The sequence below is a fragment of the Syngnathus acus genome, chromosome 21 (genome assembly GCF_901709675.1).
Source record: "Syngnathus acus chromosome 21, fSynAcu1.2, whole genome shotgun sequence".
NCBI classification, from domain to species: domain Eukaryota; kingdom Metazoa; phylum Chordata; class Actinopteri; order Syngnathiformes; family Syngnathidae; genus Syngnathus; species Syngnathus acus.
In genome coordinates, this window is record NC_051105.1 from 2,264,589 (window position 1) to 2,292,006 (window position 27,418).

The window sequence follows — 27,418 nt, forward strand, 5'->3', positions numbered from 1 at the left end:
CACATTTGTATGTAATATATATATATGTATATACTTTTTATTTATAGTGCCTCAGCTCTTCAAAGAAAGAATCCGTTTGTTTCTTTTTTTTTAATCTGACGTCAATAAAGTAAAGGCATTTAGGAAAAAGTATTGTTTTATTTATTAGTATTTGCACAGTAGGGGGTGATAGTGTACAGCTGATTGAACAAAGGCAACAATGACTTCTTGGCATAAGAGTTATACGCACACACGCACACAGACACACACTTTGGGATAAGAGGGACACTCTTTCCTATTCTCCCAACAAACTGGAATGATCTCATCAGACGTTCCTGCTTGGAATGATCCAGTAACAAAACCACATTGGACGAGAGCCGTATTATTTCTTCCTTTGTTGTTATTTGGCAAACAAAAACTAAGAAAAACGACACACGCGCTGCGCTCCCTTTAATTGCAATCCCTGAGAACCTTAAATTTACCACGCCAGAACTGAAATAATTTGAACACGAAAAGTTGTGCTACAAAACAGCTCAGAACATTTGCAAATTGTGAGACTTTTCAAAATATGGAGGAAGACCCAGTCTCGTTTCTTTGTCACACCTCTTTATCTTGAAAATTCAGAAACATTTCTTGCCGCATCTGACAACCCTAATTTTTTGTTGCGTGTTTTCTGTTTATTTGCAAAATCACCAGATACCATCATTAGTCCCCGCCCCTATAAATGTCACTTGAAAATTTTGAAAAACTGAAATTAAATGAACACACAAAATATCGAAATATGGAGGGTGACAGTCTCAATTCTTTGTCACACTGCCACATTTTTTTTTACCAACTAGTTGCTGCCATTTGAAAGGAAAAGAAAAACAGATATTTGATTATCCAATACTTGGAACTGAGTGAACAAAAAATATTTAAAAAAAAAAAAAATAGTATCGCATGACGCCCATATTTGGCTTTGCTGCAGAAGAAAACCGAGCAAAAGGCACCGGGCCTCTGCTGTCTTACGCTTTTAAGGCCAACATATGAAGAGAAAAACTCACCCTTTGGCCTGGATTGATGTCACGCCACGCTTCTACGCTAACCGTGGCGTAGCATGTCGATGGAGCAGCCAGAGACAAGGTGGTGGACGGTTTTGCAGGGGATGTCTGCCGAGACACCCCGGACCACCATCATGGGGATTGCATAGATTAGCATGTAGCTTGTCACATAATCAGTCACAGTGTCCAGGCGAGTTTAGTCTGTCCTCCCCCAAAAAGAAAAAAAAAAGTGATCAGCGTGGTATTCAAAATATGTGAGGTCATTTTTGTCTCCCGTGTCTCCAGTGCTGATGGGGGCCCTTGAAGGGGGGTTGTGGCGTCCATGGGGCCCTTGGAGGCTTATCAGAGCTCCTCTTTCTTTTTTAGGACTCTTTCCTGATCGCGGCCTCGCAGGCTGCGCATGAAGCCGATGAAGCCCGCTTCCTAGAATGAGGAGGAGATCCTACAAGCTTATTTCATCTTGATGTATTTACCGTATCGTTTTAGAACATCAATAACAATTGATTAGCAAGCAAATTGGTTCCAAAAGAGTTTGAAGTGGACAGAAAGTTTCAAAACTCACCCCGCGATCTCCGTGGTACTTGTCCACAAATTTGGCGTAGTTGTAGTGGTTGAAGGTTGGGTAGCCCTCCACTCCCTCCTGCTTGCACAGCTCGTGGTTTGAACCCTTGGTGCAGTCCACCGCCGCGTATGCGATCTGACAAGCATCGGATGGATGGATTATTGATTGGTTTTTACTTTTCAATTAGCAAAACTCAAGTGCCGCCTATTATGACAGTGTCCAGTCCTGACAAGGTTTATTTATGATTTATTTTTGATAGGATAAGTGGCCAGCTGATTAATGGCCATGGCAAATTGCCGTTTGAGCGACAGAAGTGTGCGACAGTATCAATTTAAGGCGGCATTCCACTGTAAAGGGAGTAAAAGTGAAACTGCAAGGTGTAATTAAATTCGACATTAAAGCTTCTTCTTCTACAGACAACCTTTAAGGTATAGATTCGCACAAAAGTAGCCATCAGTTTGCCTCCTTTATGGGCTTCTTTTATCGTTTGGCTGCAGATGTTAGTGCTATGTGTGCTTTGTAGACACTTAGACGATAGCTCAACACCGTAAAAATGTACAGAAAGGATATACAATGACTATAAAACGGTCTTTCAAAAGGTCCAGCTTGCTAGACCCTTCCTCATGTGAACGGAGGTCGATTCCGGGAGGCCGTAACGTCGATTAGAGCCGAGCGGGGGCCGATGAGGCGTAAATGTCGAGTCGCGCCCGGCGTCATTTTTGAGACGGACAAAATGTCATGGCGCTCTCTCGGAGTGCTGAGTGGCGCATATCGCGCGGTCACGCCAACGACCGGGGGATGCCAAAGATGTGCTGAGGAGTGGAAAATGTCCTCAACGCTTTAGCTGGCCGTGTGCTGACGAGTGGAAATCCTTATGCTTTGCCAAAATGGCAGCAGGTGAGCGTAAATTGTTAACGTGAACAGTTAACTCTCCGCTGTGACTATAAATAGCATCATTTGTCACTTAAACAGAAACAAATTGAAGTGCATTCATTTTCCTGAAAAGTACAGCGCCACTGCCACCTACAGCAGTGGATGTGTAATTACACATTCGTCTAATATGGCAAAAACAAAAGCCTGATAAAGAAGCCGGGCGTGACGTCCGACTACTTTTGTTAAAGGAGTTTGTTGAGGGACTTACAAGCGATCAATCCCAGATAGCGACAGCGCCAAATGAAGTCATACGACTCCTGCTTCTTCACCAGTACGCTGTCAATCATCTTATTGATCCGCCCCGCCATTGATCGTGACAAACGCGTAGCGATGCGCTACTTCCTGTCACGCTCAGAAATACACCAAGCACAAAATCCGCCGCGTCAGCATGCTGCATATTTGTCCCGGAGCTCAGCTCAGCGAGCGTCCGATGTAAATTCTGGTGCAGCCGGGTGAGGTCATCATTGATTAGCGGGGAGGAGGAGGGTGTTCCGAGGAGGGGGGGGTTCTAACAACAAGTCAATACGTTAGAGTCCAGTGCATTAAGTGTGACAGGAGGGAGGCAGCACTAGTGGAGACATATTGTCCTCGGAGGACATTGAATTCTTGTGCTGTCATTGCAGCACAAGAAGCTATCTATCCACTTCCAAGTTACTGTCTTAATGTAAGTTTTGTATGTGTGTGTGTGTGAGGGGGGGCAACTTTGGACAGTATGCATGTTGTTCAATGTTATCCAGATTTGCTTCAGGATTTCTTCCATTCTGTTTATTTGTACGCCACTATTTTCTGAGGTCCAGGGCGTCTCGGCTTGGCCGACGAGAGAAGATGTTTATGCCACGAGTGATCTCACAAGCCGCAACAGTGACAACAATGACACGAGCCTCGCAAGAGTGTTGTGTTGCGCGTTTAGCGAGGCGTGTTGCCTCAGAAAAGAGCCTGACTAAGACGCCATCTGACAACGATTTAAAAGCAATTCGGAGCAAATGAGAAATGAGCGGCCCCCGAAAAAGGTCGCGCGCGCCTCTCGATGCAAGCGGAACGCGACACGCTCGCAAACGTGTGAGTCAGGAGCTATTATGCGATGATGGAGGATGAAGGTGTCCTCCCGTGACTGCCTGCGCAATTCGATTGGCTTCGTGGCATTCCTTGCAGACACGAGCCCAGAAATATTAGTCGTGATGCAAGAGCGCTTGCTCAACTTTTGAACTTACCTCAGTTTTAAAAAGGAAAATACAAGAGGGTGAGTGTGCGGTAGTTGTGTGCAAATTTGTTGTGTGCAATCTTCCAAGTTCCAATGCAGCCATTTTTTTGTGAGTTAAACATTCATAAAGGCTGCAACGATTTTTTTACTTAGCATATCTGATTCCTTTTTGAAAGAAATTGCGTTTTTTATAGTTTGGCACTTGTGAAGGTGAAGCACATGCACTCACCTTGCGGTCTTCTTTGAAGAGTTCGGCGGCGGCGGTGAAGTGAGGGACGGCGTTTTTACAGTGCGGACACCCTGCCAAAGAGGACGGCAACAAAAGTGTCACGGCGGTCCACAACACGCATCCGTCAACGGCACGCAGCGACCGAGTTTACGTGGCCTTAGAGCGGATTCACCGCCGTGTAACAACACAGTCCGTCTTTTTATGGACGCTATAAATAAACAGTCACTTGGACTCCGTTCACGGGCAACATTTTACTAGAGTATCACATCAACACAAAACACGGAGAGAATTTGGAGGTTTTGTTGTTTTTTGTTACTTGAAAAATGAGGCAAGACTTTCGAAGATTTATGTGTCTTCAGCTGCCTTTTTGTTTTTTCATGTTCCACAAAGCCAGCACACTGACATAATGACTCATTTTCTTTGGATATTTTCATGCTCGTAAAGCAGTATTACACATTTCCAAGTTCATAAGGACGTCTTTAAAACAGGTGGTACTGTGTTTTCTCTATTTCCCCACACTTGGATATTTTCTGTCTCCCTGGGGTTTAGGTGGAGCCCTAATGCCGCACGATGAGGAGATTTTGGCAAGTGGCTAGGACTTACGTATGTTAGCTGGTTAAAACCCAGGAAATGATCACAGCCGATCCCGGAGGAGGCTTCACACTTCAACAATGACGGTCCAGTATGTGTCGTTTTAAAAGTCCGATGACCAGTTAGTGAGAGTGTGAGTCTTACATGGTGCGTAGAACATGACCAGACTGTGTTTCTTCTTCTTCAGGGCCTCTCGGAAGTCCTCCGAGCCAAGATGGAGGACGCTAGAGGGCTTGTCCTCCCAGGACTGCTCCGGTGGTGGTGGGGCCTGTGGGCTGGAGCGTCATGAAATATTTTACATTCGTCCATAAATCCTCCAAAAAATTGTGCAGATAAAGTACGATCTTATGTCATGTTCTGTATTTTGCCTTATTAATGGAGCCAAAAAATATGACCGATGACAAACTTCCTGTACATTTCCTACTTCTCCACCCATGACTTTCCCCTACAGGATGCACATTTCCACTGATTTACTACCAAAGGCAGACAATGAAAGTATCAGCAGCAGACTTCAAATATGCATGTGTGAGGTCATACTGGCCCCTCAAAAAAAAAAAAAAAAAGGCTTCTCACTTGTGCATAAAGTCGATGATCTTGTCTTTGCTGCGTATGTGCGGCAGCGTGTACATCTCCTGTCCTTTCTCAAAGTACTTCAGGGTGGGAAAGCCGGAAATTTTAAAGCGATCCCCCACAGCCTTGTGGATGGTGGCGTCCACCGCCGCCAAAACGCCTGGACCCTGCCAAGGCACATTTCAAGGCAAAAATTAGAGACAGACGAAAAACGGGGAGGGGAGGAACTAATCTGAACCACATTACTCCATCCAAAAAAAAAAAAACGTACTGTTGGATCTTTGTTGAGTATTTGGGCCGCTTCTTCATAATCTGGTTTAATCTTTTTGCAGTGGCCACACCCTAAAGATGCACACAACATTTCAACTGCATGTCTCACACAATAATCAGAGCAGAAAAAGTGTGTCCTGCACACATACAGACATTGCACATAGTTTATATACAGAATGAGTGCAAGGATGTTTGCAATGTACATGCGGACGACTAATGTACATGTACCGAGATTATGTACAATACAAGTGTATATAAAGGCCACCTAATGTGGTTGTGAATGTGCGTGGGCGAAACCTTTCTTAATGAATAAAGCCGGCAGAACAGAACGCGAGTTCCTTTCAGTAAATCTCAGCAAAAAAACACCAGAGCTACATCTGAGGCATTTAATAGCGCATGAGCCCGGCAAACACACACAATATTTGTTGCGCACGGCATCGCTGGTGAAGATGTATGGGCGTTTGAAGGCGCCACCCTCCGCAGCTGCTACGTGGAACTGAATTGGTACCAAAGGTGCTAAATTGCCCTTGTCAAAACAGTTGAGCGGTTTCCTTTCTTCAGCCTTGGTGCAGGCTATAAATCAACCGAGGGACGAGGCGACCGGGCGTGCGATCATGCAAATTGTGGCCAAAGAGCACTTCCGGCTCCTCGACTAGCGCGCCGCATTGGACAGCGTTCAAAATCGATAGGGTGCTCACACAGGCGCGGCGCGGTCATCTCAGTCTGAAAAATTCTATTTGTGTTTTACATGAGATCACATTTCAGCTAGGGAACTCCGTTTTTATACTTTTGTGACAGTTAAAAATGTTGAAATGTTATTTAATCGCTGAGTTTAGGATGGTGAACGTTTTTAAAAATAAATGATTACAAAGGAAAATTTGGTTTCGAAAGTTGATTGCACCATCTTGTTTGACCTTAGCAATTTTGGTTGTTGCAAACAAGGAGTTAAAAAACCCTTAATATTTTCCTGATGTGAAAATGTGAGTGGCGGGATGATCTTAAGCTGTCTAATGTTTAAAAAAAAAAAAAAAAAAATCTCTTGGAGCAAGAAGGATCAAAAGAGTTGAGTGTCAAACTTTGCTTTTTGGAGCCACGGGGCTGAAGATAAAGTTGCTTGCGGTAATGTGCAGAGCGATGGCCTCGTTGGCCCAGCCGGATTGTTTGCGCTGAGAGGTGGACAGAAAAATGTAAGATGATGGCGGGTGGGAGGAGAACTATTAATCTACACCGATGACAGCCACACATTTGCTAGAGTGCAGCCGGAAGAGCTGCGGGCGCGTGTGCTTTGGCGTGTGTGCGTGTGTGTGTGTTATAAAGACAATGGATTACTGTATATGTAGTAATAAACGAAAGAGTGGCGTAACATGCATGTGGATAATTTGTGGTGGTTGGCGGTGAGCCTGTAATGTTGTGTAATACCTACAGGGGGCGTAAAACATGACCATGACAGCAGGATGTTCCTCCATAAAGCCATCGAAGGATTCATCTGTCAGGTGGAAGACGGACGAATCGGTCTCATGCCAGGACACCTCAGGAGTCTTTGGCTGTGCTGGCTGAGGGCTGGAGAGGAAAAGAAAAAAATATATAAAAATGAAAATTGTGTGCGAGTGTGGAAATCAGACACAGATGTCCAGGCTATAACGAAAAAAGCGTGATACACAAACGCATGCACGACACACACGCCCTGTCTGAAAAAAAAAAACGCCTGGATGACATCACACTTGTGCTCTGCCAATAACACAAGGACATGAACATAAACACATGTCCCTTCGTACACACACACACACAATTATTTTCTCTGCTCGCTCTCTCTTGCATGCAAGTAACGTCCAGATAGTCTCGTTATAAGCGCAACCTGATGTGTTCAATATAATTCAGCTTATAGCGATGCTCGGGCTTGTGACCTTCAATGCTTGCTGTGCAATCACACACACACACGTCACGTGTAAAAAATCAAGCACATGATATATACCACACAAGCATATTTCAGATACAGTGACTATTGTGTCACACATCAACTCCAGATGTTTCTGAAAGATGTAAATTGTGGCGGTCCAAGTACTCACTTCTTCATCCATTCTGCGATGTCCTTGGCTGTGGCGCCGTAGTTCTCGTAGTGGTAGAGGAACTTGCCTTTCCTGAATAACACGCAAAAACTTGACAATTCAGATTTTCCAATGAGGGTTTGGTCTCCGACCTCAGTCGCAACTTTTCAAAGTTTTGGCTTTGTCTCAACGAGCTTTGGTCTCGTCTCGGTAACATGGTGAGAATTAGTAAATATTGGCTTATTTGGTCGTAGGTCAGCTATTCCTTTCATGTCAGTAAATGTCAACCTGAAAGAGCTCCGGTGTTGCTCATCATAAAAGAAGGTGAGCAAATTGAACGAGTCTCCAACGCTCGTTTTCGTAGCAGGTGCAGCGCTGCGATAACTCCACAACTGATGAAGGCACTTTAGCCCAAAAGTGATCAGCTGCTATTTTATCAGCGAGATGCTCTTTAAACTGCAGCCACTGGGCTGGCATGGTCATTAGCTGGCACGGCACTGGCGTTAATGTGCTCCCACGCTCACTGTGAGCGCGTGTGTCGACAAACACACAATGCACGCCGACACGCACGCACGCAAGCTAGCTAAGCCCGCGAGCACTTAATCAGTCCTCATCTAATTAAAAGGCCAGGCTGGAATGGGGGTGTTTAATGTGGGAATAGGGATAATTAAGCGCTTGCACACTGCTAACAAACTCAGTCAACGTATGAATCTGGCTCATGGCGTCCCTAGTGGCGGTGGAGGGGAGAGCAAATACAATTATGGTGTAGCAGCAGATGCTTAGTTATGATGTTTTGTTAAAAGGCCAAACAACTTTTGAGTGACATTATCGACGAGGCATTTATTGAAACACGTTTGATGTTACGGTTTGTAGAGGTGTAAAATTGCCCGGTAATTATGTCATGAAGATTGTACTCTCATTCGCTCGCGGTTTTATTCTCAATCTGGTACCGCCTCCGTAAAGTGTCTTGGATCCTCAGACTAGACTCAATTGTGGGCTCCACTTAGTCTGGATAAAGTCTCAACGCCTCCGAGTTTCAGCACCGCAAAGCGAGAGAAGTTTGTTTAAAGTTATGGCAAATTGCCTCCTTCAAGTCATTCCAATCAAGAACAAAAGAAGCAAGGTCACATTGGTGTTGAAATCTGGGAGAAGATAAAAAAAAAAAAACACTTCGGAGCAAGCAACACCTGTCAGCCTCAATGAATCCACCACTCAGGTGCACTTAAGGTCCTTCAAGCCGGAGCGAGACGACCGAACACAGGGTAGACTCCGGACAAGAGGCCCTTTTTTTTTTTAGGGAGACATAACTGGACTTGACACGTCTGCCGCCACAAAATCAGGAAGGCAGGAGCACTCACTCGAAGTAGCAGAAGGTCGGGTAGCCTTTGATGCTGAATTCCTGTTTCAGGCCATCAAATTCGGACGGGTGCACATTCATGCCAGCCAGAACCTTAGAGAGAAGAGAAAAAAAAGAAGTCATTTCATCATTAATCTGTCCTCTGATTGGTTAATTAGAGCAAAATTCATTAGAGCGAACTTTGGATCGCAAAACTGTCCACTTCTAATGAGAATCAAACCAAAATGTCCCTTTTTTCCAATATAATACTGTTGGTTTTTTGACAGCCACGCATCGCTGCAACACAATACAGCAATTTCACGTTTGTCCTAAAAATGGATATTTTCTGTTATTGTCACTCCTTTTCACCACAGGTAAAAATCTGCGTCATTAACTCAAAGGATTCAGAACTCAAAGAGGACAATGCGCAGCTTGTTGCAGAAAGGTGAGCTATTTTCTTCCTCGCCTCAACGGCTTAGTGCTTTTGAAACGTTGTCATTTCCCCCCCCTCCGCAATCAAAGAAGAAACATGGCTTATGGATGGCAATGTCCTGGCATCAAAGCAGGGATGGAAAAATCACATTTTTCAACAGAGGCGCAATCTTTAGTTTTAACAATGCATATTTACAGCCAGAGAGTGCACTTACTATGGAAATGCTTCAAACACACAGAGAAGACCAAAATAGCAACAACAGACAACGACTGTAGATCCAGGTGAAGAGACCAAAACATATGCACGAGAGCGATAAAATCATCATAAGATAAATGGATTCAATTATTAGAGAGCAAGGAGAAGACTTACGTAACGGCCCTTTGTCTCGGTGGCAGCTTGCTGAAAGATGGGTTGCATCCTCTTACACACGCCACACCCTGGAAAAGGGCAAGTGGGATCACACGGTGACGCTTATTTGCCTCAGAAACACTTTACATATTGTCAAGCAATTGGGAGAAAATCTCTCCAGCGTTTGAAGGACTTCTGAACACAGCTAAAATGATTACAAAATCAAATTTCATGGTCCTGGTTCATAATACCAAAGCAATTTGGTACAGAAAAAAAAAAAGTATTTTATGTTGCCAAGGTTTTTGAGCAAACACTCACAAGGTGCGTAGAACATGATGAGGAGCGGCCTGTCCTCTTTCTTCAGAAGCTTCCTAAAGTCCTGCAAATGGGCCCAAAGTGTGTGAGAGCACATAATAAAACCATCACGTTTGTCAAAATGTCTCCCAGAGCTCTTTCATGGCACAGCGGCCGCCATATTGTCAGCGAGCTTCCAGACATGAGCTGCCTTCACTGAATTGCGGTATCCCGTAAAATCATGAATGTTTCTTCAAAATGCTCCCCGGGCGCCCTTGAAACGTACTTTTTCTGTTTCTACGTGGACGATGTCTTTGGCTTCCGGGTTTTCCTCCCACAGCGGCGGCCCTGAGGGGTCCTTTAGGAAAGCCACCATGGACTGAAAGATGGATGAGATACTTTGAAGACAGAAGGAAAGTTAGATGCTGCCGTCGAGTGCTCAGGGCTTACCTTGAAGGTGATGGGCCTGTTGTATTCCGTGTGGAAAGTTCCATCTCTGTTAAAAACACACAAGAGGAGTGAACAATCATGCCGGGCAAAGTTATGAGAGGAGCAATTATAGCGTTTCAGAAGGACTCACTTATAATGCAGCAGCTCAGCAGAGCCGCTTTTGGAGCCAGGGTCAGCTTTGACTTTCTTGCACAGCTTACGGCCCTCCGAGTCTCTGAGGAGAAGCGCATTAAAAAACACTCACACACTGGCCAATGTGACGCCTGGATCTCCTCCAGGTTGAGAAGTCAGACAATTGGCAGCCATTTTACTCACGCAATTGGGCATATTCCCTAGAAAGACTTTTGTCGGGGTATACGAAAACGGTAGAACAGATTGTGTTCAACCTTTAGCGATTGCATTTGTGCCGCGACCGCCATCGATGTTCATTAATTGCACTTTTTGAATGCGTTTCTGCAAGGTAATTGTTTGGTCAATGTGCGGTAGTAGAAAAAACAACATTGTGATCCGCCACGCACACTTGTTTTCATCAGTCGCGGCGGACAGAGGCGCCTGCTAAATTAGAGGCGTGATTGTAATTTATGATGCTAAGATAATGGAAGCAGGCCAAAGTCAGGCCAAAATGCTTCATGTCGTAAAAGAAAATCGAATTGAAATTTCTACCTGTCTGTCATTTAGTGAGACTTCTCATTTGCATCAAGGCGGCTGTTTTTAATGGAGATTTTGTAGCTGGGTTACATTAGGCGCACCTCATGAAGTGGCTGGTGGGTTGCCGTGCACACCATGAAGCAATTAAGTGGTTTATTTTGGTCGAGAAAATAAATACGCAGCTCCGCCACCTACACAGTGCACGGCTTCCTCAATAATGCGACAGGACACACGCGCGGTGACAAACAACGGCGCAGCTCATATAAGCGAGGACGGCGTGGCGGCCCGATGCATTAGGAGCAGGTGTGCTCATTTGCGGATAGCAGACATTTTAATGTCGGCAAATTCAAAATTGTCTGATTTACAAATGCGGACTTCTCTGATTTCTCTCCTGACTATTTTCAGTATTTTCTTTTTTATTTATATGATATTACATTATATCTTATTTTTATATTTTCTCTCCGGTATTTTGTTGATGAAAGGTGGCATCGATCATGAACAAGTGGCCAGACGTCACTTGTTTAGCGCACAGTGGCCGTCCGTTATCATGAATAACCAACCATCTTTCAGCGCACAATCCTCTTGGAAGTGAGTTTAGCTTCCAGAATGATATCATTCATTTCTCCATTGGATGCCACTTGGCCGCCAAGCAAGTTCCTGCTCATCTGCTGCCAGTATGTCACTTTGGACTGGCGTGGTTGGCACGGCTGACTTTTGTCACGCCGTCCTTCTCCGTCGCCTCTTTTTCTCTCGCTCCGTCTGTTAGCCGTGAGCTCAGACCCCCCGAGCTACCGTTTGGAGCCACTCCATTTGCCACGGCGGGCGCGTATGCCAGACGGCGCAGTGTTTGGCCACACAATCGCGGGTGGCACTGCGACGGACCCGGCTCGTTTTAGCGTCCTCTGAGGAGGGCGATGTGAGCCAGGCTCTGCTGGAATCGCTGAAGAAAATACCACAGCCGCCTACGCAGAGTCAAAAATGACTGAGGGAGCTGGGATTCAAAGGAACGTCGCTTCCTTCCAGGCAGTTTCCCGTTTGATGATACACTCTTTGTTTTTCCGCTCTGCGGATGATAGCTTGACAGGTGGTGGTGAGGGGGGGCATAAAATAAAGGCAGGAAAAGGCGAAAAGAACAACACGTCAAAGTCAGATTACGACGGGTGTACGGAAGATATTTCTCGACGGCGGCGTCTTACATGTGTCAATGTAAACACGCGTGGGCTGGAAAGACAGCCGACATCCACCTCAAAGACAAGAAGATGGATCGAAGAAAAGAAGTAGGATCGCAAAAAAAAGCGACTGCCCGATTTTGCAGCCAGAAATAAGGGGATAAGTGGATGAAAGCACAATTACAGCCATATCGCTGGAGTTTATGACTTGCGAGAGGGAGAGGGCACAGCGCAGACTAAAGTTTGCTTCGCAGTGCCGCTTTTCATAAAAATGGATCAACTGATGCAGAGTAAATGGAGCCTTAAGCTTGACAACTTTTGAAGGCCTCGTCCGTCAAACTGAAACCCTCTCGTACCTTCGATGAGCCCATTAGAAATGGATGATGTGAAATCAGGAAAATGCAGTCGTTTATCGCCATTTTGAAGATATGAGGCTTGGATTGACGGATGACATTTAAGGGCAATAAAAAAATAAAATAAATGGAACCTGGTATCGGAAAAGTAAGGCGCCCCCTGATCTACTCATCCTGTCAATGCCAAGGCCACCTTTCATTAGTCTTAAAACACACACACACAAAAAAACAACCAAATGCCAACTGCAAAGTGACAACTTGCTTGCAACACAAAGTAAAAAAGGTCTCAAAGATAGAAATAGTGGATCCAATCTGAAGTGGACGCTGGGAGCTGCTGTGTAAATCCAGTCGAAACAATTCACTTCAACGAGCAGCCAATCGTTCACCGTCTCATCTCAAACAACTCTCCGAACAAGACTTTTATCTTCAAAGCCGAACGGAAACCGCTAACTCTCGACAAAAGCTGTCCCCTGGATGAGGCGTCCTCTGAGGTTTGTCTCGGCTGACAGCGAAAGAGACAAACTCTGGCAGGAAGCTGCAGATGTTCACGCTAAGTTGTCAGGTGCGAGGCGATCGAGTCATTTATAAAACGCCTGTCAACGCGTGCTTGTAACACAAGTGGGGGAAAAAATTGTGCAGATGGATGGCAGCGGTGGAAACATTCCGACAGGATAACCTGCCCCGCCCTTCAAACGGCTTGCAAATGTGTCACCGTGCCTCAATTTGAACCAGGAAACACCTGGTAGGCTTCGTACATACCCACAGTTGACCCAGGCGACGGTAGCTTGACCCTTGACCGTCTGGGCCACGTCAGACAGCAGCTTCAAGTAAGCGTCACTGGATGTAGCTGTGGGCCAGACAAGAAGAAGAAACCTCTGAGGAGATGCTCCCATTCCAAAAAGGAAGCATTGGGTTAGCGAGGGAGAAGAAAGAGAGCGCCGACTTTGGGTTGAGGGGTTTCGGCGCTCCTGTCTTTCACGAGATGGGAGTCGTGTTACATCAGCTTTCAACAATTATACAATGGTGAGGACCAGACGGAAGATGGGGACGATGGGAGGGGATCGGTTTACTACGATGAGTGGTACCGTGCTCGACATGGAGATCAAGGCGAAAAAAAAAAACGACATTGGCAGAAATGAGATTCAATCATATTAAAAGCCACCGTTGGACAAAGTCAACATTTCACGCTACGAGTATCAATACCATAAGGAACGATGACACGCTACGTGGTGGAATTGATATTTTTCTCAGTCCAAAGTATTGATGTTAGCCAGCGCCTTGGGACAGCTCACCTTTCAAATCACTTCTGTGCTTTGATTCAGTAGGAAACAATGCTATCCACTTCTGGTGGGAATAGTGTTCAAAGAGAGGTATCAGGCTAAGGGTTTCTTTTTTAAAATTCCTCTATAGGCTTGGACAATAATTAAGACTCTGTACCTGTCTTGGTGTAGAGCACCAGAACGTTGGTTCGAGTCCTGAGCAGTTTCTTCAAGTCTTTGTGGTCGCTGACCTTCTCTATGAGGGGAGACACCTTGACTGCATCCAGCACCGACGTGAGCAACACCTAGTGATGTGAAACAAAGAGAAATGATTAAAAATGGTGCGTCATACTCAGGACAAATGTCCGCGGGGGATGATGATCCGTCGGCTTTCTCAAATCAATACGTATCCTGTTAGCCACCTCCGTGATAAATAACAATATTAGCGTGGTGGTGATTTGTGGAGCGCGTGGAGAGCGCCGTCAGCAGGAAGAAAGCTGCTGATCTCGGCAACATCAAATCCGACGTCATTGAGGCAATTTCATTTTTCCTCCTCCACATATCTTGGGCCTTGTCTTGTCCACAGAAAAGGATTTTTCCAAATCTTTTTTTAATCTCTGACAGAACCCATTCACACATTGTGCAAGATGACGATGTTGGCAAAAAACACATCAGTCATAGACAATACATTTTTCTTTTCAAATTAAGTGCAAATCAATTGGAACATGGATTCCTGTCCATTTTGTTCATTGGCAATATTACAACTAGTACCTAGCAAATATATATATGATATGTAAACATAAAATAACAATACAACTACAAAGACAGTGAAAACAGTCAATTAATACAAAATAAATAATACAAAAATGATCATATTTTTGGTTAGGTATTCTGAAACTATCAAAAATAATGACACACATTTTGTTCTCGGTGTGCAATGTAATCCGCTGAGAGCCAATGACGCTAAAAGATGTCGTTAAAAGTCTTAAGTGCATCTTTAAGCTTCCTGGGACTTCAGACAAGTTATTCCAGCAAATGGCCAGAGTGAGAATGGCAGCACGCAGAGACAATTTAATCAAAGATGAGAAGCAGAGGCAGCAAAGGTAACCACAGTGTGCACTCTAATTGGCTGGGTTGCTCTTTATGTATGCCGAGAAGTGCTTTTGATGGCGAATGGCGAGCCAGAATTGGACTTGATGAGAGTTTTCACTTGGAGCCGTCGCGCTCATTTTGTCTTTTGTATGAGCGACCGGGGCCGCTTGCTGATTTACGACATATTCAGAGGAGCTTATTGACGAGATCAACAGGAAGCGGTACTGTTTACTCGGAGAGGCACTTGCGAAAGGAGTCGCCAAAAAGGTGTTATTGCTACTGCCGTTTGTTGTTATTGCTTTTTTTTGTTGTCTTTTCTGTCTGCCTTTCAAATTAAATAGCAGCAGCTGTTATTGATTCTTGTTGTTACTTTCTTCGCTGTCTGCACCCTTTAAAACTCAATATTAAAGGGTGTTGTTATTGCTGGACTTGCCTTTTCTTTTTTGTGACGTCACTTTTGTCTGCGCACTCAAATGACTTTCTAATGTGTTACTGACCTTTGGCTCCGAGCTTAAAAAAATAAAATAAAAAATAAAAACTAAATAAATGAATAATACATAACACAAATAAATACATAAATAAATAAAAATTATTTGGAACATTTTTACTGCTTGCTGTTCCAAATCCAATGCCATTCCCAATAAACGTTTAAAATAAAACAGCAAGTGAGTGTGGCATATCTGTAAATCTGAGGGCATCAGAGGACACGCGATCAAACACCTCGAGGCAGTATCGGCATGACCCATTTCTTCCAAGACATGAAATTGAGTGCTTTTAGGACTTGGACTTACTTTGTATTTCTATCTAAACATCAAGCTCGATTGGGATCCGCTGGATCATGAACTTGATAGCTGCCTTTGATGTTTGTGTAAAGTTTAAAGTATAGTACAAGCAAACACTCGTAAAACCCTTGACTGCACGCAACGGCGAAGTCGCGCAGTACAAGAGACATCAGTGGAATGGGATTGTGAATAGTGATGGTCTTACAGCATCTACACACCGCCGCACGTTGCTATCAAACCATCAGGCGGATGCGCGGCGGCGACGGGCGGGCGCGCTCGATACAGTGCGTGTAAGTAAACACAAACATTTGCGTGATGATGGAGTGAGGCGTGCTCTACACAGACTACGGCAGCATGACAAACACGAGCTGCGCAAAGAAAAAAGCAGATTATCAATCATCACAACAACAAATACTGAAAAGCAAAATGTTTGCTTTAAATGCTTCAGCAAAAGGCTCGGAGATAAATCAATATCAGTACAAATGGCTATACAAATGCGTCTAATCAAATGCTTGATGGAAAAAAGAAATCAGGAAGAAAACCCAAATTTGGCGGGAGGTGATGGAACAGAATTTTCCCCTGAAGGAAATCTGGAAACAGCCAAATTGAGAATAAAATGGCTTTCCGAGACATTTTTGTGGGTCTCCTCGTGATATAGTATTTTAAATTGCTCATTGGCCTCAGGGGTTGAATTTTCAAAACATTGAAAGCAAACTGGCAAACATCATGTGTCTTCTAAGCTATGACTTTTTTTTTGTCGGCCTACTCATGATCGCCGAACCTACCAAATTTCACGTGGCTTCACGAGCTGAATGTTCAAAAAAAAAGATAACAAAAGCGCTCGCACCCCTACAGTGATGCATGCGCCTGGCAGGTAGGAGCACACGTCGTGGGACGATAGAGCGAGCAGGCAGCAGGTGTTGCACCTCTGCCCCGCAGCATCATCGCTTCCTCCATCTGTTGTGACAAATGTGCTTAATCAAAGGCAGACGCTCGGTGGAAGAAACAGTGCATCAGAAGGAATCGCGGAGGGATTTGTTAAAAAGCCTTCAGCCTTCTCTGAATAATGAGTGTTGCCAGTTTGCTTCTGCTTCACCTTCAATCTCTGCGGAATTTCTTAAGGCCGTATCTCGGGTGTTAGTATTTGGTGCGGGTTCCTAAATGGTCGCAAAATGTTGACGACTATTAAAACTGTGGGCAAATGTCTGGCGAACGTCTGTGGGATTGTTTGCCACCTTGAACGAACCCTCACGAAAAATCAACGCAAACCCTCGCTAACATTTGCTGCTCAGTGAGAACTTCTATCTCAAAAATTTACTTTTTAAAAAAATCTACTTATTTTAATTCAGTAGTATTTTTCATAATAAAATTTTGCTTCCTGTAACATTGACTTATTTTCACAAATAAACTTGAATCGCTGTAAATTATGACTAATGGTTCCGACTTTTTAATTTGAAAAAAAGGGCCCTCCTACTGTCTTTCTCTAAAAAATGACCATAATCTCATAATTTTACATCTTCTCTAAAAAATATGACTTTAATAATGCACTATTACGACCCCAAGCCCTAAATGACTTTTTCCTCATAAGAACATAACTTTATCCCTTTAATATAATCCATTTTCCTTTCCAACGTGGCCCTAAAACTTCTTTGCATCATAACACTTGATGAGTGTGTAAGTGTGAGTACAAAGTCAGTCGTTATGTCACAAGTTTGGACATCAACACACAAAGGCAAGAACACACACTAAACCTTGCGCCGCCTTTGTTTGCAGAAGGCAACACAACAAAAGGTAGCAAAGCAGGAACAGGATGGTGCCAGCCTTCATTGCATCATATCATTTTTAATGACGGCAAACTAATTTATTGTTATGGCGCCTTGGTTTCACAGTAAATGCTTGAAGTCGTATTTTCAGAAACAGCAAAATAGTCAACACAATCTCTGAATTCACTACCAAACTTTCCATCTCTCACATCTTCCTTCATTTCTCTGTCCATTCCTCCATCCCTGGCAAGTTTCTTCTGAACATCTTTTCTTTCCCCACCTTCATCTTTCCTTCCTTGCTTGCTTTCCTTCCTTCCTTGCTTGCTTACCTTAATTACTTCTGACTTCCTTGTTTCTTTCCCCCACCAATCTTAATGATCTCCTTATATCCTTCCTTCCTTCCTTCCTTCCTTTCAGACACCCTTGGTAAATTCTTCTTATGATCCTTCTGACCATTCCTTCATTCTTTTTTCCCCATTTAAATCATCCATTTTCCTCCTTCGTGTCGTCATCCTCTCTCCCTGTCTTACTTTCAGACGAACCTCGCTCGCTTTCTTCCTACCTCCAATAAATTAATCTAAACAGGAAAAGGAAGAAAATTAATTAGAAGAACAATTGTACACATTACTTTTATTCCAGCTTAAATATATAGTCCCTAGCAGATGCAAAATGAGGTTGTACTTTTCCCGCCTAAAGAAATACAATGACAAAAGGTAAAAGAATTGTCCAAAGTATAAGTGACGCCGTAGGTATGTTGTAATGACCTCCCAGCGGGCTCGTTTAAGATGGGGCGACCGCCAAGCACACGTCAGCTTGTGGCGTAAGTAACACACAAATTGCCGCTTATTGTTGCGGTTCTCCCGACGCCACACACCCGTCACAAGCAATGCGGTCACCAAGTTGGGTCCAGTTTGTCAACTTAAACTGGCTTCCTCTCCACTGACAGGCTAGCTTAACTAGATTCCTTAACACGATCTGCCATAAAATCACGAGGACCACAGCAAAAGAGCCAGCAAATAAAGAAGTTGTCATTTCTGAAGTACAACATTTTAAAAAGGTCCTCGGGGCTTACCAGGAGCAGCAAGCCGAGCATTTTCCCCGGACTCATCAGACTCCCGAAGCGGTTCCGAGAGGCCATGATGCCGCTGCGTTGCCACGTCTGGTCGCGCATGCGCAGCCTCTTCTCGGCGGCTTTTTCCGGAGGTGGCGCGCAAGGCCTGTTGGGAAGTGTAGTCTATCAAACAACTTGGCGCACCTGCCATCCTCTCGCCGTTACTAGGAGATGGAAGAGACGCGTTTGTTTTGCAAGCACATTGAAAGGCAATTATACACAGAGTGGGCCTCACAGAAAGTAATAAGCAAATTAACGAGACAGTGAATCACTTTTAATTACGTCTCGATCAACTCATCTTCCTCCTGTTTGGTCTGATTAGGAGCAAGCGGAGGAAATAAATGATTCTATTTGACGGCAAGCACTCACCTAATAATAGCACGCTGTCATTTGCTGGGATATTATCACGTTATTAATAGGTAATTAAATATCTTGGTTGTAGACACCTGAAATGAAGCTCTTGGGAGCTTGTGCACAAGGAATGTATTTTACAAATGTAAATATATATTCTCAAAACAAGATTAAAAACATGAGTCCAATTACAGTCCAATATTATTTGTATAATCAGTGTATAATGGGATGCACACACACCTACAGTTACAGCATATGAAAAACAATAGACTCGTACACAATCTAGTTTATAATCTAAGTTTTTTTGAGTTCTCAGAACGACTTTTTTTGTTGCTACGATTCAAGAGAAACTCGCCAATGAGGTCCAACAGCATGAGGTCAAAATTCCCACGAGGTCATGGATCCTCTCAGGTGTGCGCGTGCACTCGGCGCGCCTTTCGTTCGCTGCTTCGTGCACGCGCAACGCTCCGACACACGCGCGCGCATTGCAAATTGGCCCCCACCGTCCTCTCTGAGGTGGTTTGGTCCGGAGCTCGCGGAGGAGCTCGGCGCAGTTTTCCGCTGCAGGTCGTCGAGAGAGGAACGCTCAAGGCGCACACGGAATCTGGAACTCATCGCTCCTCTGGACCCACAACCACCATCCAAATTGTTTGCGTCATTATTATCATTTTTGGACATTGAGGAACATCTGAGAAGGTAACCAGTGGATCTTTGTCTCTACCTGCTTGCACTTTGGGGGCCAGCGGCACTTTGTTATGTTGAAGCCGGGTTCTCCTCGTTTTTCTAACTTGCGAGACTTTTTAAAATGAATTATGCTTCTTGCACATGAGACCTGTTTGCAGCTCCACTTTTGACTTTCCGCTCACGTTGCATCCCGCCATCAGAGGGGTTTTTGTGGGTGGCAGCTGCCCTCACTCGAGTGGACACCCCAAAACTTAGCAAAGAAAAGGCTTTTAAAAGGCTGCTGAACAACACTCGAAAACCGTTGCAAAATTGCCTGCCAGGGGCTGTTTGTGGCATTTATTGTTTGTAAATATTGAATGTTTTTATCTCAAATTGGAAGCGGCATTGGTAGTCATTTTTTACACGACTTATTCCCCCTCTAACGTCTCATTATTCCGCATTAATTTTATTCAGGAAAATGCAGTTTGACTGTAAGCAGAAATGCATATTTTAACCCAAATCTTTGTTATTACGTGTGTGTTGAAAGCAGCACTGTTTGCCATTTTTCCATGAATGATTCTCGGTTAGAAAGCTAATTAGGTAGCCTTAATTTCATTTCTAAATGGGGTTGTCTTGCTCTTGACCTGTCAAACAAAGGAAAATAGTTCTTGGAAGTGTTCAAGTGGCTGACATGGGCGGATGGAAAGCGATAGGGGGCAGTGTTGAGCGGCCAGGTGAGCTGTGCTGCTGCAGAGCAGGTTGACAAAAACAAAAAAAGGTCACTGCTACTGTTGATTGCTGTCTTGTGGAGTCTTTCAATGTCAAGATGGCGAAAAATTTGAAATGTTTTGGCACGGGGTAGACTTCAGCGCATAAGCATGTCTATATATTTTTTAAATGAACACTCATTTGCTGTTTAATTGAGACTGCTTGAGCGCCTTTAATGAAGAGGCCTTTATTATTCATTAACGCTCAAATGGCTCTCGAGTGCAGCCTCGGAGATGTTCGTCTTATTATTTTTATTCATATTACTTTGTTTGATGGGGTGAATTTGTTTTATGATCCAAAATGGACATCGTTATGTATTGGATCTACCAATATTAAACACCCTTTCTTATGTATCTGTAGTAGACAGCAGCAAGAATAGTCAGCAGTGTTGTGAATTAGATTTTAAAAAAATACACGAGCAATGCTAACTCAGTAACACAGTGTAGTATATACACAAAATAATGTACGATATTATATAGACGTGAATGGAAGGAGAGTTGTCAATATTCTATGTAGTATGAAAAACACCAGCGTGGCTAACTTATTAGCAGCACAATGACTATACATTAATGATATCATTATTATATAATAATAAATTGAATATTGGCAGATGTGACTAGGAAGTAAAGCAGTAATAATAGTAAGTGGCACAATGTGCAAAATAAATAAATAAATTGCTAGCTGTTGTGCTATCTATTCGGATCCCTATTATCCACACGTGTAAAGTCTCACAGGATTGTTTTTGTTCCAGCGCTAACCCGCTTGTCTTACGGCGGATTAGCGTTGTTTTTGTCGCCAGTCAGAGTATCCCGGGTCGATCTTTTTAGATGGAAAGCAGCTTTTCATGCCTGGTGAATTTATGAGGGGTCGACAGCTCCTCGTGGTGTTTTTTTTTTTTTTTTTTAGGGGGGGTTCAGTGAGTGGCTTTTTGGAGGGGTAGGAGGGTCAACCGGACAAACTCCACTTTCTCCACACCGCCTTTGTTCCGGCTTCTTTTGTTGCCGTCGCCCAGAGGGTCCATACCACCGTGGCGTCTGATGTCAGCATTCATTATTGATTTTTTTTTCAAACCAAGACTCTTGCCGTTCATCAAATTTGCAATGAGGCATATTTAAACTCGTCTGGGGCGCGGGGTCGCCGGGTTGTTGTCGTCTGGGCCGAAATGAAAGTTTGATGTCGGGAGAACCGGATCGCCTTAATGCGCTTTCCGTCCTGGCTCATTTTAATGAATGCCACACAGAGGCAAAGTCGTCTCCTCTTTTTCCAGTTCGAATGGCACTTAATCGCGATGATGTCACTCAACCAATTCAAATTGCTTATATAATTCAAATAAATTCTCGTGGGCAAATTGATTCAAATAAATTCTCATGGTTATTTCCAGTGTCCTCGCCTTGTCCACCTGGGGGTAGTATAAGACAGACAGATGAAAATACTGTACATGGAGATGGTCTCAGCTCCTCTCAGCTCTTCAATACGGCACTAATATGAGTTGTTCTCTGCAGAGGATAAAGAATGTGTCATGTAATTATTGTCCACCTGCATGCGTCGCTGAAAGGTAGCCGAGTTTTAACGGCATAGAATTGGATTTTTTTGCTGCTATCGTGGAACTTGACACGAAAGATGTAAAAAACCAACAAGTTTCTAATTTCCGGTGTCGTTATCTAAAGTTCAAAGATCTAACAGGAAATTGATACGGCTGATGTAAAATCTATGAGGTTCTTGTATGGTAACATTGTTTGATATTTAAATATCTGGTAGTGAAATGTAAAATCAATAGGGTTCTCACTCCACAGTAAAGACAGAGACCTCAAGTTTAAACACCTGGCAGCAGTCGAAGATGTAAAATTCAATTGGGTTCCTGCTCCGAGCATACTTGAGCTTCACCTCGAGCACCCCCAAGAATTCTGCTTTAAAAATGAACAGCGTTCTTGCTGTGTGACACCACATCCATAAACTCTGAAAGCTGAGTGAAATGAGGGTCGTGCTGGTGTGCATACTTCTTCCTGAACGTCATTGAAAGCCAATACTGGGGATATAAATGACCCACGCAGCGTTAACGGCTAGCAGCGCGGCGCTAACAAGACACATCAGCAGGACGTAGTCTGATCCACCATGTTGGAAATGAATAATTCCAACATGTGTGTCTGAGTGGAGACCCCCTCCGAGCCCCCTTCTCGCATTGTTGCCCAGCGTGGCCTTGGCTCTCTCTCTGCACCCGCCACGACACTCAACCTCAGTGCGGCGTGAAACCAGACACGGCCGCCGCAACCTAATCTGTGCGAACAATGCTAATCATGCTAATTAGCTCTCCATTAGCCTCTACTGTTTGCCAACAAAGAACCGGTCCAGTTTCACTGGTGGAAGGATAACTTTGCGGTTAACCTACAGCACAATAAATGCCTGACTTTGAGAAGTGGGGCTTTTCACAACTTGTTACTGTGTGTGTCTGGATCTGTGTGTGTGTGTGTGCATGCGTGAGGGTATTCTTGATTGTGTGTATTTTAGTGTTTGTGTTTGGCTGTGTGCATGCATATGTCTTGTGTGTGTGTGTGCATGTGTGTATCTTCGTGGACGTGAAGGCATGTGCCTTTTCTCCGGCTTCCCTGGTGCGAAGAAAGGAGGCGGAGGAGAAAGTGCCCGACCGAGGTGGCCATTGTGGGGCCAGGAACACTGTTCCCATTGAAGGGTGTGTGTGTGTATGTGTGTGTGAAGATGCATGGCTGCTGCTTCCAGAAGCTTTAGGAAGCAAAGCAGTTCATTCAACGCATGGTAGCAAGCGCATTAAGGACATTGGGAATGCGGGTTTGTCAAATCGGCCGTCTTGGATGTTTGCGAAAACACTTCAAGTTTTTGTTATTCATTCGTTCATCGTCCAAACCACTCATGACAAAAAATGGCATTAGTCTTCAATAAATATTGTCAACATGGAACATAATTAGCAGTTGTCAGCAAAGCTTAATTTTTAGGTGAACAAGTTCCAGGTGGTTCTGTTAATGTGGTGCGGATTGTACGAGGTCCGGCGCTTGTTTGTTTTTGAAAGGCGGCAAAGTGCTGACGTGTGCCGCGTCTTTTAATAAGGTAAAAGCTTCAAGTGAAATGTCCCGGTAATGAAGCCGAGAGTGATGCCAACGTGTCCTCAATCACTTTGACTACAAATTGCTTAGGCAGGCTTCAAACACTCGAACCCTGGCTCCGCCCCCTCATTTAAAACCATATTACTACCCTGAAGACCCGAAATGCTATCCCCTTGTGCTTGAAACCCGGACTTTAAAACCATGTTTTGAAACCCTAATTTGAAACTTGCACTTAAATTAGAATCCCAACCCAAAACTGTAACTGTCTGGCCAGTTTTAAAATCCAGACCATAATATAAACGAATGCTCCTCATAGTAATCTTCTCTAATAAGTGTGACGTCATGTCCTCTTGAGGCTCCCTCCACTCGACTCAACTCCACTGCTGCGTTTGTTTTGTTTTGGTCGTCACGGCAACAGCAGCGTCTTTGCGGCGAACAGGAGGCACGTGACAGTGATGAATGTGAATGTGCCGGCCGAAGAAGGCCAGCCTCTCGGCCTCCGCCGATTCCATCGCAATGGATGATTTACTACGCATGAGAGATGGCAGAAATTAAGAAATGAAATTCCCCTGTGCTTCAATTTAGCTTCAATCCACGCCGCCGCTGTCACTGGCGTCTTGTTTGAGGATGGCCCTTGTAGCACGCAATAAGAGCCGGAAGACGGCGGGAATCACGTCTGCGTGATGGAGATAACGAAGGCAGCACTTCCTCCTTTTGGACAGTGGCCAGCCTATCATGGTTGCTCTTATTAGCTTTGCACGCACACAAACGTTGTCTTTGGCCTCACTGCAAGGTCAATCGAGATTGTCCGCCATCCTCTGGGGTAGTTCTCTGCTCTTGTGGTTTCGCTAATGCTAAAGCTATAGTCTTTGGTGAGAAAACCTGGTCAATGATTTGGCAATTTGGAGCGAAAAAGTTTTCTTGATGAGCGACAGTTGCTCTTTGACGATAGCGTTGTGGATAACACATTTTTTAGTTGAGCAACAATTCACGTGTCTTTGATGAGTGACAAAGTTTCATCAAATTTCTGTTCAATGTTTGTCTTTGATGAATGATTATTAAACAGAAGGTCTTTGAGAAGACAATGCTACACAACGGTTGTGACGAGCAACCAAACGGCATCACAATTCCCATGATGCATTGCTAATGTAGTCTCATGCTAATCGTGTTAGTGGCTTGACTTGATTCCTATAGATTTTTTTCATCATGTTCAATAGGGGGTCCAAGGAGGGTCTTCTTTCCTGGAGCTGAAAGCTGCTTCTGTTTTTTGAGGGCACGTGCACACAGACGCACACACACGGACGCATTCCACTGCGGGTCAGGTATCATTGGCACGCTATTTCCACAGCACCTGTCAACTGACCTGTGGAATTCGTACACCGCCTCAGGCTTGAAAAGTCAGAGCATGGATGAACATGCTAGCCGCCAACAGGTTATAAATCAAAGACACATTTGTTAAGTCAAAGCTTTTTTGCAGGAGCATGTCACGGTATCCTGTTAGCCGCAAATGCTAATGCCCGTCCGTGTCTTTGATGAGTCAACTTTTTCATTGGTAATGAAAAACAGGTTGAAATGGTTTTACTTCGAATGGCAGCATCGTGCCTCTCTGGAAATCAAATTCCACCAAGAAAAGCAAAACAAGACACGGCAGACCTCGGTGCTGGCCCTCATCCAACATGGCCGCCTGCCTCGCACCCCCACTTGACCACACGGTCGGGGGTGTGCGTGTGTCTGCGTGCGTGCGTGTGTTTGTGTGTAAAACACAGATGGAGGATTTGAGCTGTGATGTGCATAAAAAAAAAAAAGACGGCGAGCCATTAAAAAGCTTCACTCAGAGCGAGGTGTTCAATGTCCTGCCAAGTGCATACGATATTACTCAGCTTGTTTTTTTTTTAATGGCCTGAATGACTTTTTTATGTTTGTCTCGAGAAGATTCCATCAATTTGCTTTTATACGCCGTCTTTGCTGACAGGGTCAAATCGGCACTTGAGCGCTTTCTACAAAAGCAGCTGAGTTACTAGAGACTCAACAAGTGACACGTGTCTTTGAGCAACCAAGTGTAGCTTTCACCCTGAGCAACAACAAAAAAAGAATCTTTTTTTGGACAATATCTCCTGCAAAATTGTGCTGCTTTCCTGGGTTGCGTAGCTGTAAGAAGTCCAACGCCCATCGGTCTGACTGAAGCGGCTCATCAATAATCATCACTCTCAAATTCTCGTCTCATCAAAGACCCCATCGATCCTTTTAACTGATGAGCTTGCGAACGTGAGCCAAATTCTGAGCAAACGTTGCCCGTCTGCACATCGTCCACTACACACAATTAATTAAAGTATTTTTTTAAGGGCTGAATATTTACAGTCGTTAGTTATAATTTCTTATGATCAATTCCTTTTGATGATTTCCTGTGATTGGCAGTTTAAAAAAAATATTTTTATCCTCAATGCTTCTTATACTGAGCGTCTTTTTGGTGGCAGCTCCATCAGATAAGAGCCGGCACGCTTGAGTGAAGTCATCTTGCAGGAAATCCAACGTTGACCAAAATAACACCTGGTGACGTGTTTCTATGATCCACTCGCTCATTTGTCAGCTTGGCTGCCAAAACACGAATGTGAGGAGATAAAGGCCAAAGTTCAAAGTTGATCCGACGTGTAAACACATGTCAAATGTTGTGATGGAGCGCACAGGAGGAAGAGGAAGGGGGAGGGGGAAAAAGTGTCGAGCAAATGAAGACAAGAGAAAGTCTAAAAAAAAAAAAATCAGATAGCTTTACTATAAAATTCACACCATTTTTATCCTTACCAATTTTTTTTCTGGAATAAAATGTGTACGTGTGCGAGCATATGTGTCACACTAAAGGTTCTATGGGAATTCTCACTCCTGACTTGGTGCAATGAATACGTGTGATAATGAAGATAATGGAGGTGGGAGGGGGAGGGGCCAGTTTGCTATTGGCGCAGTCTTGTGGGGGTTTTGGAACTTGGAATTCTTCCCGCCGCTCTGAATGCATTCCCATCTTACTTCCATGATGATGCTTGTCCACAAATGCGCAGGCGTGGAGTTTTCTTTCTTTTGGTATTTTCCTCAACTCGCATAGGATGAAGAGGGCGTGTGCGCCGTTGTGGGATGGAACATGTCGGCCAGTCGAAGCAGCTGCCTTCGTTTTTTTACATGTTTTAAAAATCAGGGCAGGTTGAAGCCCACACACTGCTTTGTTCCAATTAGTCGGATGGCTTTCATTAAGCGCTAACTAGCGTCCACGCGTCACTTGACTCTAATTTTTCGACTCTTGATTAGCTTAGCGGCGTCCAACGCGCTTAAACTCTGATGAACTTATATGGTGCACACATTCTGGCCCCGCCCCTCCCCCCGAGTTCCATTGAAAAGTTGCGGGTTTGTTTACGAGAGCGTCAGTGTGGGTCTTTGCGGCGTTCATGAACGGCTGACGAATGAAAGACTCAACCCTCCTCCTTCTCGCTATCGCCTCTCCCAGGATCGTGGTGAAAAGGAAGCCCCGCCACCCCGTCCCCCTTTGGAACCGGCCTGCCCCACTCCCACCCTCACCCCCGCGCCCCAGTGATGCTAAGTCGGTGAGTAGCCTCTTTCATTTCCTCACTTTTTGCCACCTTTTTGTGCTTTCTCTATGCTGGGAAATTCCACTAATTCCACGTTTTTCCCCACTTGGGGCAGGAATTTCTCAGCGGAGCATGAAAGATGAAGACGCACAGGCGCTTTTGAAAAATAATCCCATTTTTCTGCAATATTGCCATTCCATTGCAGCAGTATAATACTATATGACTCATTTAAAAAAAAAAAAAAAAACTTTGCCCAATATATTTATATTAATATTTTTTTTCTGTAAAACACATTTATTTATTTATTTATTGAAACGTTTCTTTTCCTAATTTTCCGTGAGCTGTGGTGGCATCCATGACCAATAAGGAGGTTCTCCAACTGGCATATTGTTTTTGTTACCTCCGCCAAGGCTCTCTAAGCCTTGTTTGCTGATATTTGCTTGAGGATGCTAAGAATGCGCCGGAAGAAAACAAGTTCTTTTCACAGGCAAACTGGGGTAGGGGGTGTCACGTTGGTGCGTGATGGGGGGGG

At 44.3% G+C, this 27,418-nt stretch overlaps 2 protein-coding genes across 3 annotated transcripts in view; one reads left to right on the forward strand and one right to left on the reverse strand.

The window, feature by feature from the left end:
• Nucleotides 1-118: 118 nt before the first annotated feature.
• pdia5 (protein disulfide isomerase family A, member 5) lies at nucleotides 119-18,551 on the reverse strand. The gene is made up of 17 exons (XM_037240280.1): nucleotides 18,420-18,551; nucleotides 13,889-14,015; nucleotides 13,211-13,298; nucleotides 10,412-10,495; nucleotides 10,282-10,327; nucleotides 10,118-10,210; nucleotides 9,856-9,916; nucleotides 9,559-9,626; nucleotides 8,779-8,870; nucleotides 7,442-7,513; nucleotides 6,799-6,935; nucleotides 5,377-5,447; nucleotides 5,109-5,272; nucleotides 4,680-4,810; nucleotides 3,945-4,015; nucleotides 1,582-1,716; nucleotides 119-1,442 (listed from the first exon to the last, which is right to left on the reverse strand). The coding sequence occupies exons 1-17, from the start codon at nucleotides 18,516-18,518 to the stop codon at nucleotides 1,362-1,364; spliced, it is 1,620 nt and encodes a 539-aa protein (XP_037096175.1). The 5' UTR covers nucleotides 18,519-18,551; the 3' UTR covers nucleotides 119-1,361.
• Nucleotides 18,552-19,345: 794 nt separating this feature from the next.
• sema5ba (sema domain, seven thrombospondin repeats (type 1 and type 1-like), transmembrane domain (TM) and short cytoplasmic domain, (semaphorin) 5Ba) overlaps nucleotides 19,346-27,418 on the forward strand; it is a 46,028-nt gene continuing 37,955 nt past the window's right edge. The window contains exons 1-2 of one of the 2 annotated variants that reach the window (XM_037240264.1): nucleotides 19,346-19,505; nucleotides 26,805-26,901. The gene's annotated coding sequence lies outside the window, so the exon portion shown is untranslated. The remainder of the gene's footprint in view (nucleotides 19,506-26,804; nucleotides 26,902-27,418) is intronic. The other variant, XM_037240265.1, reaches the window with a different exon arrangement.

Bases quoted from the DNA above. Each gene is read 5' to 3' on its own strand.
- pdia5 (XM_037240280.1), bottom strand. From the start codon at position 18,518: ATGCGCGACCAGACGTGGCAACGCAGCGGCATCATGGCCTCTCGGAAC. The intron at 8,871-9,558 runs GTAAGTCTTCTC...CTTCTCTCTAAG, and splicing joins CCGAGACAAAGGGCCGTTAC to GTTCTGGCTGGCATGAATGT. The intron at 4,016-4,679 runs GTAAGACTCACA...CCTCTTTGGCAG, and splicing joins GGTCATGTTCTACGCACCAT to GGTGTCCGCACTGTAAAAAC.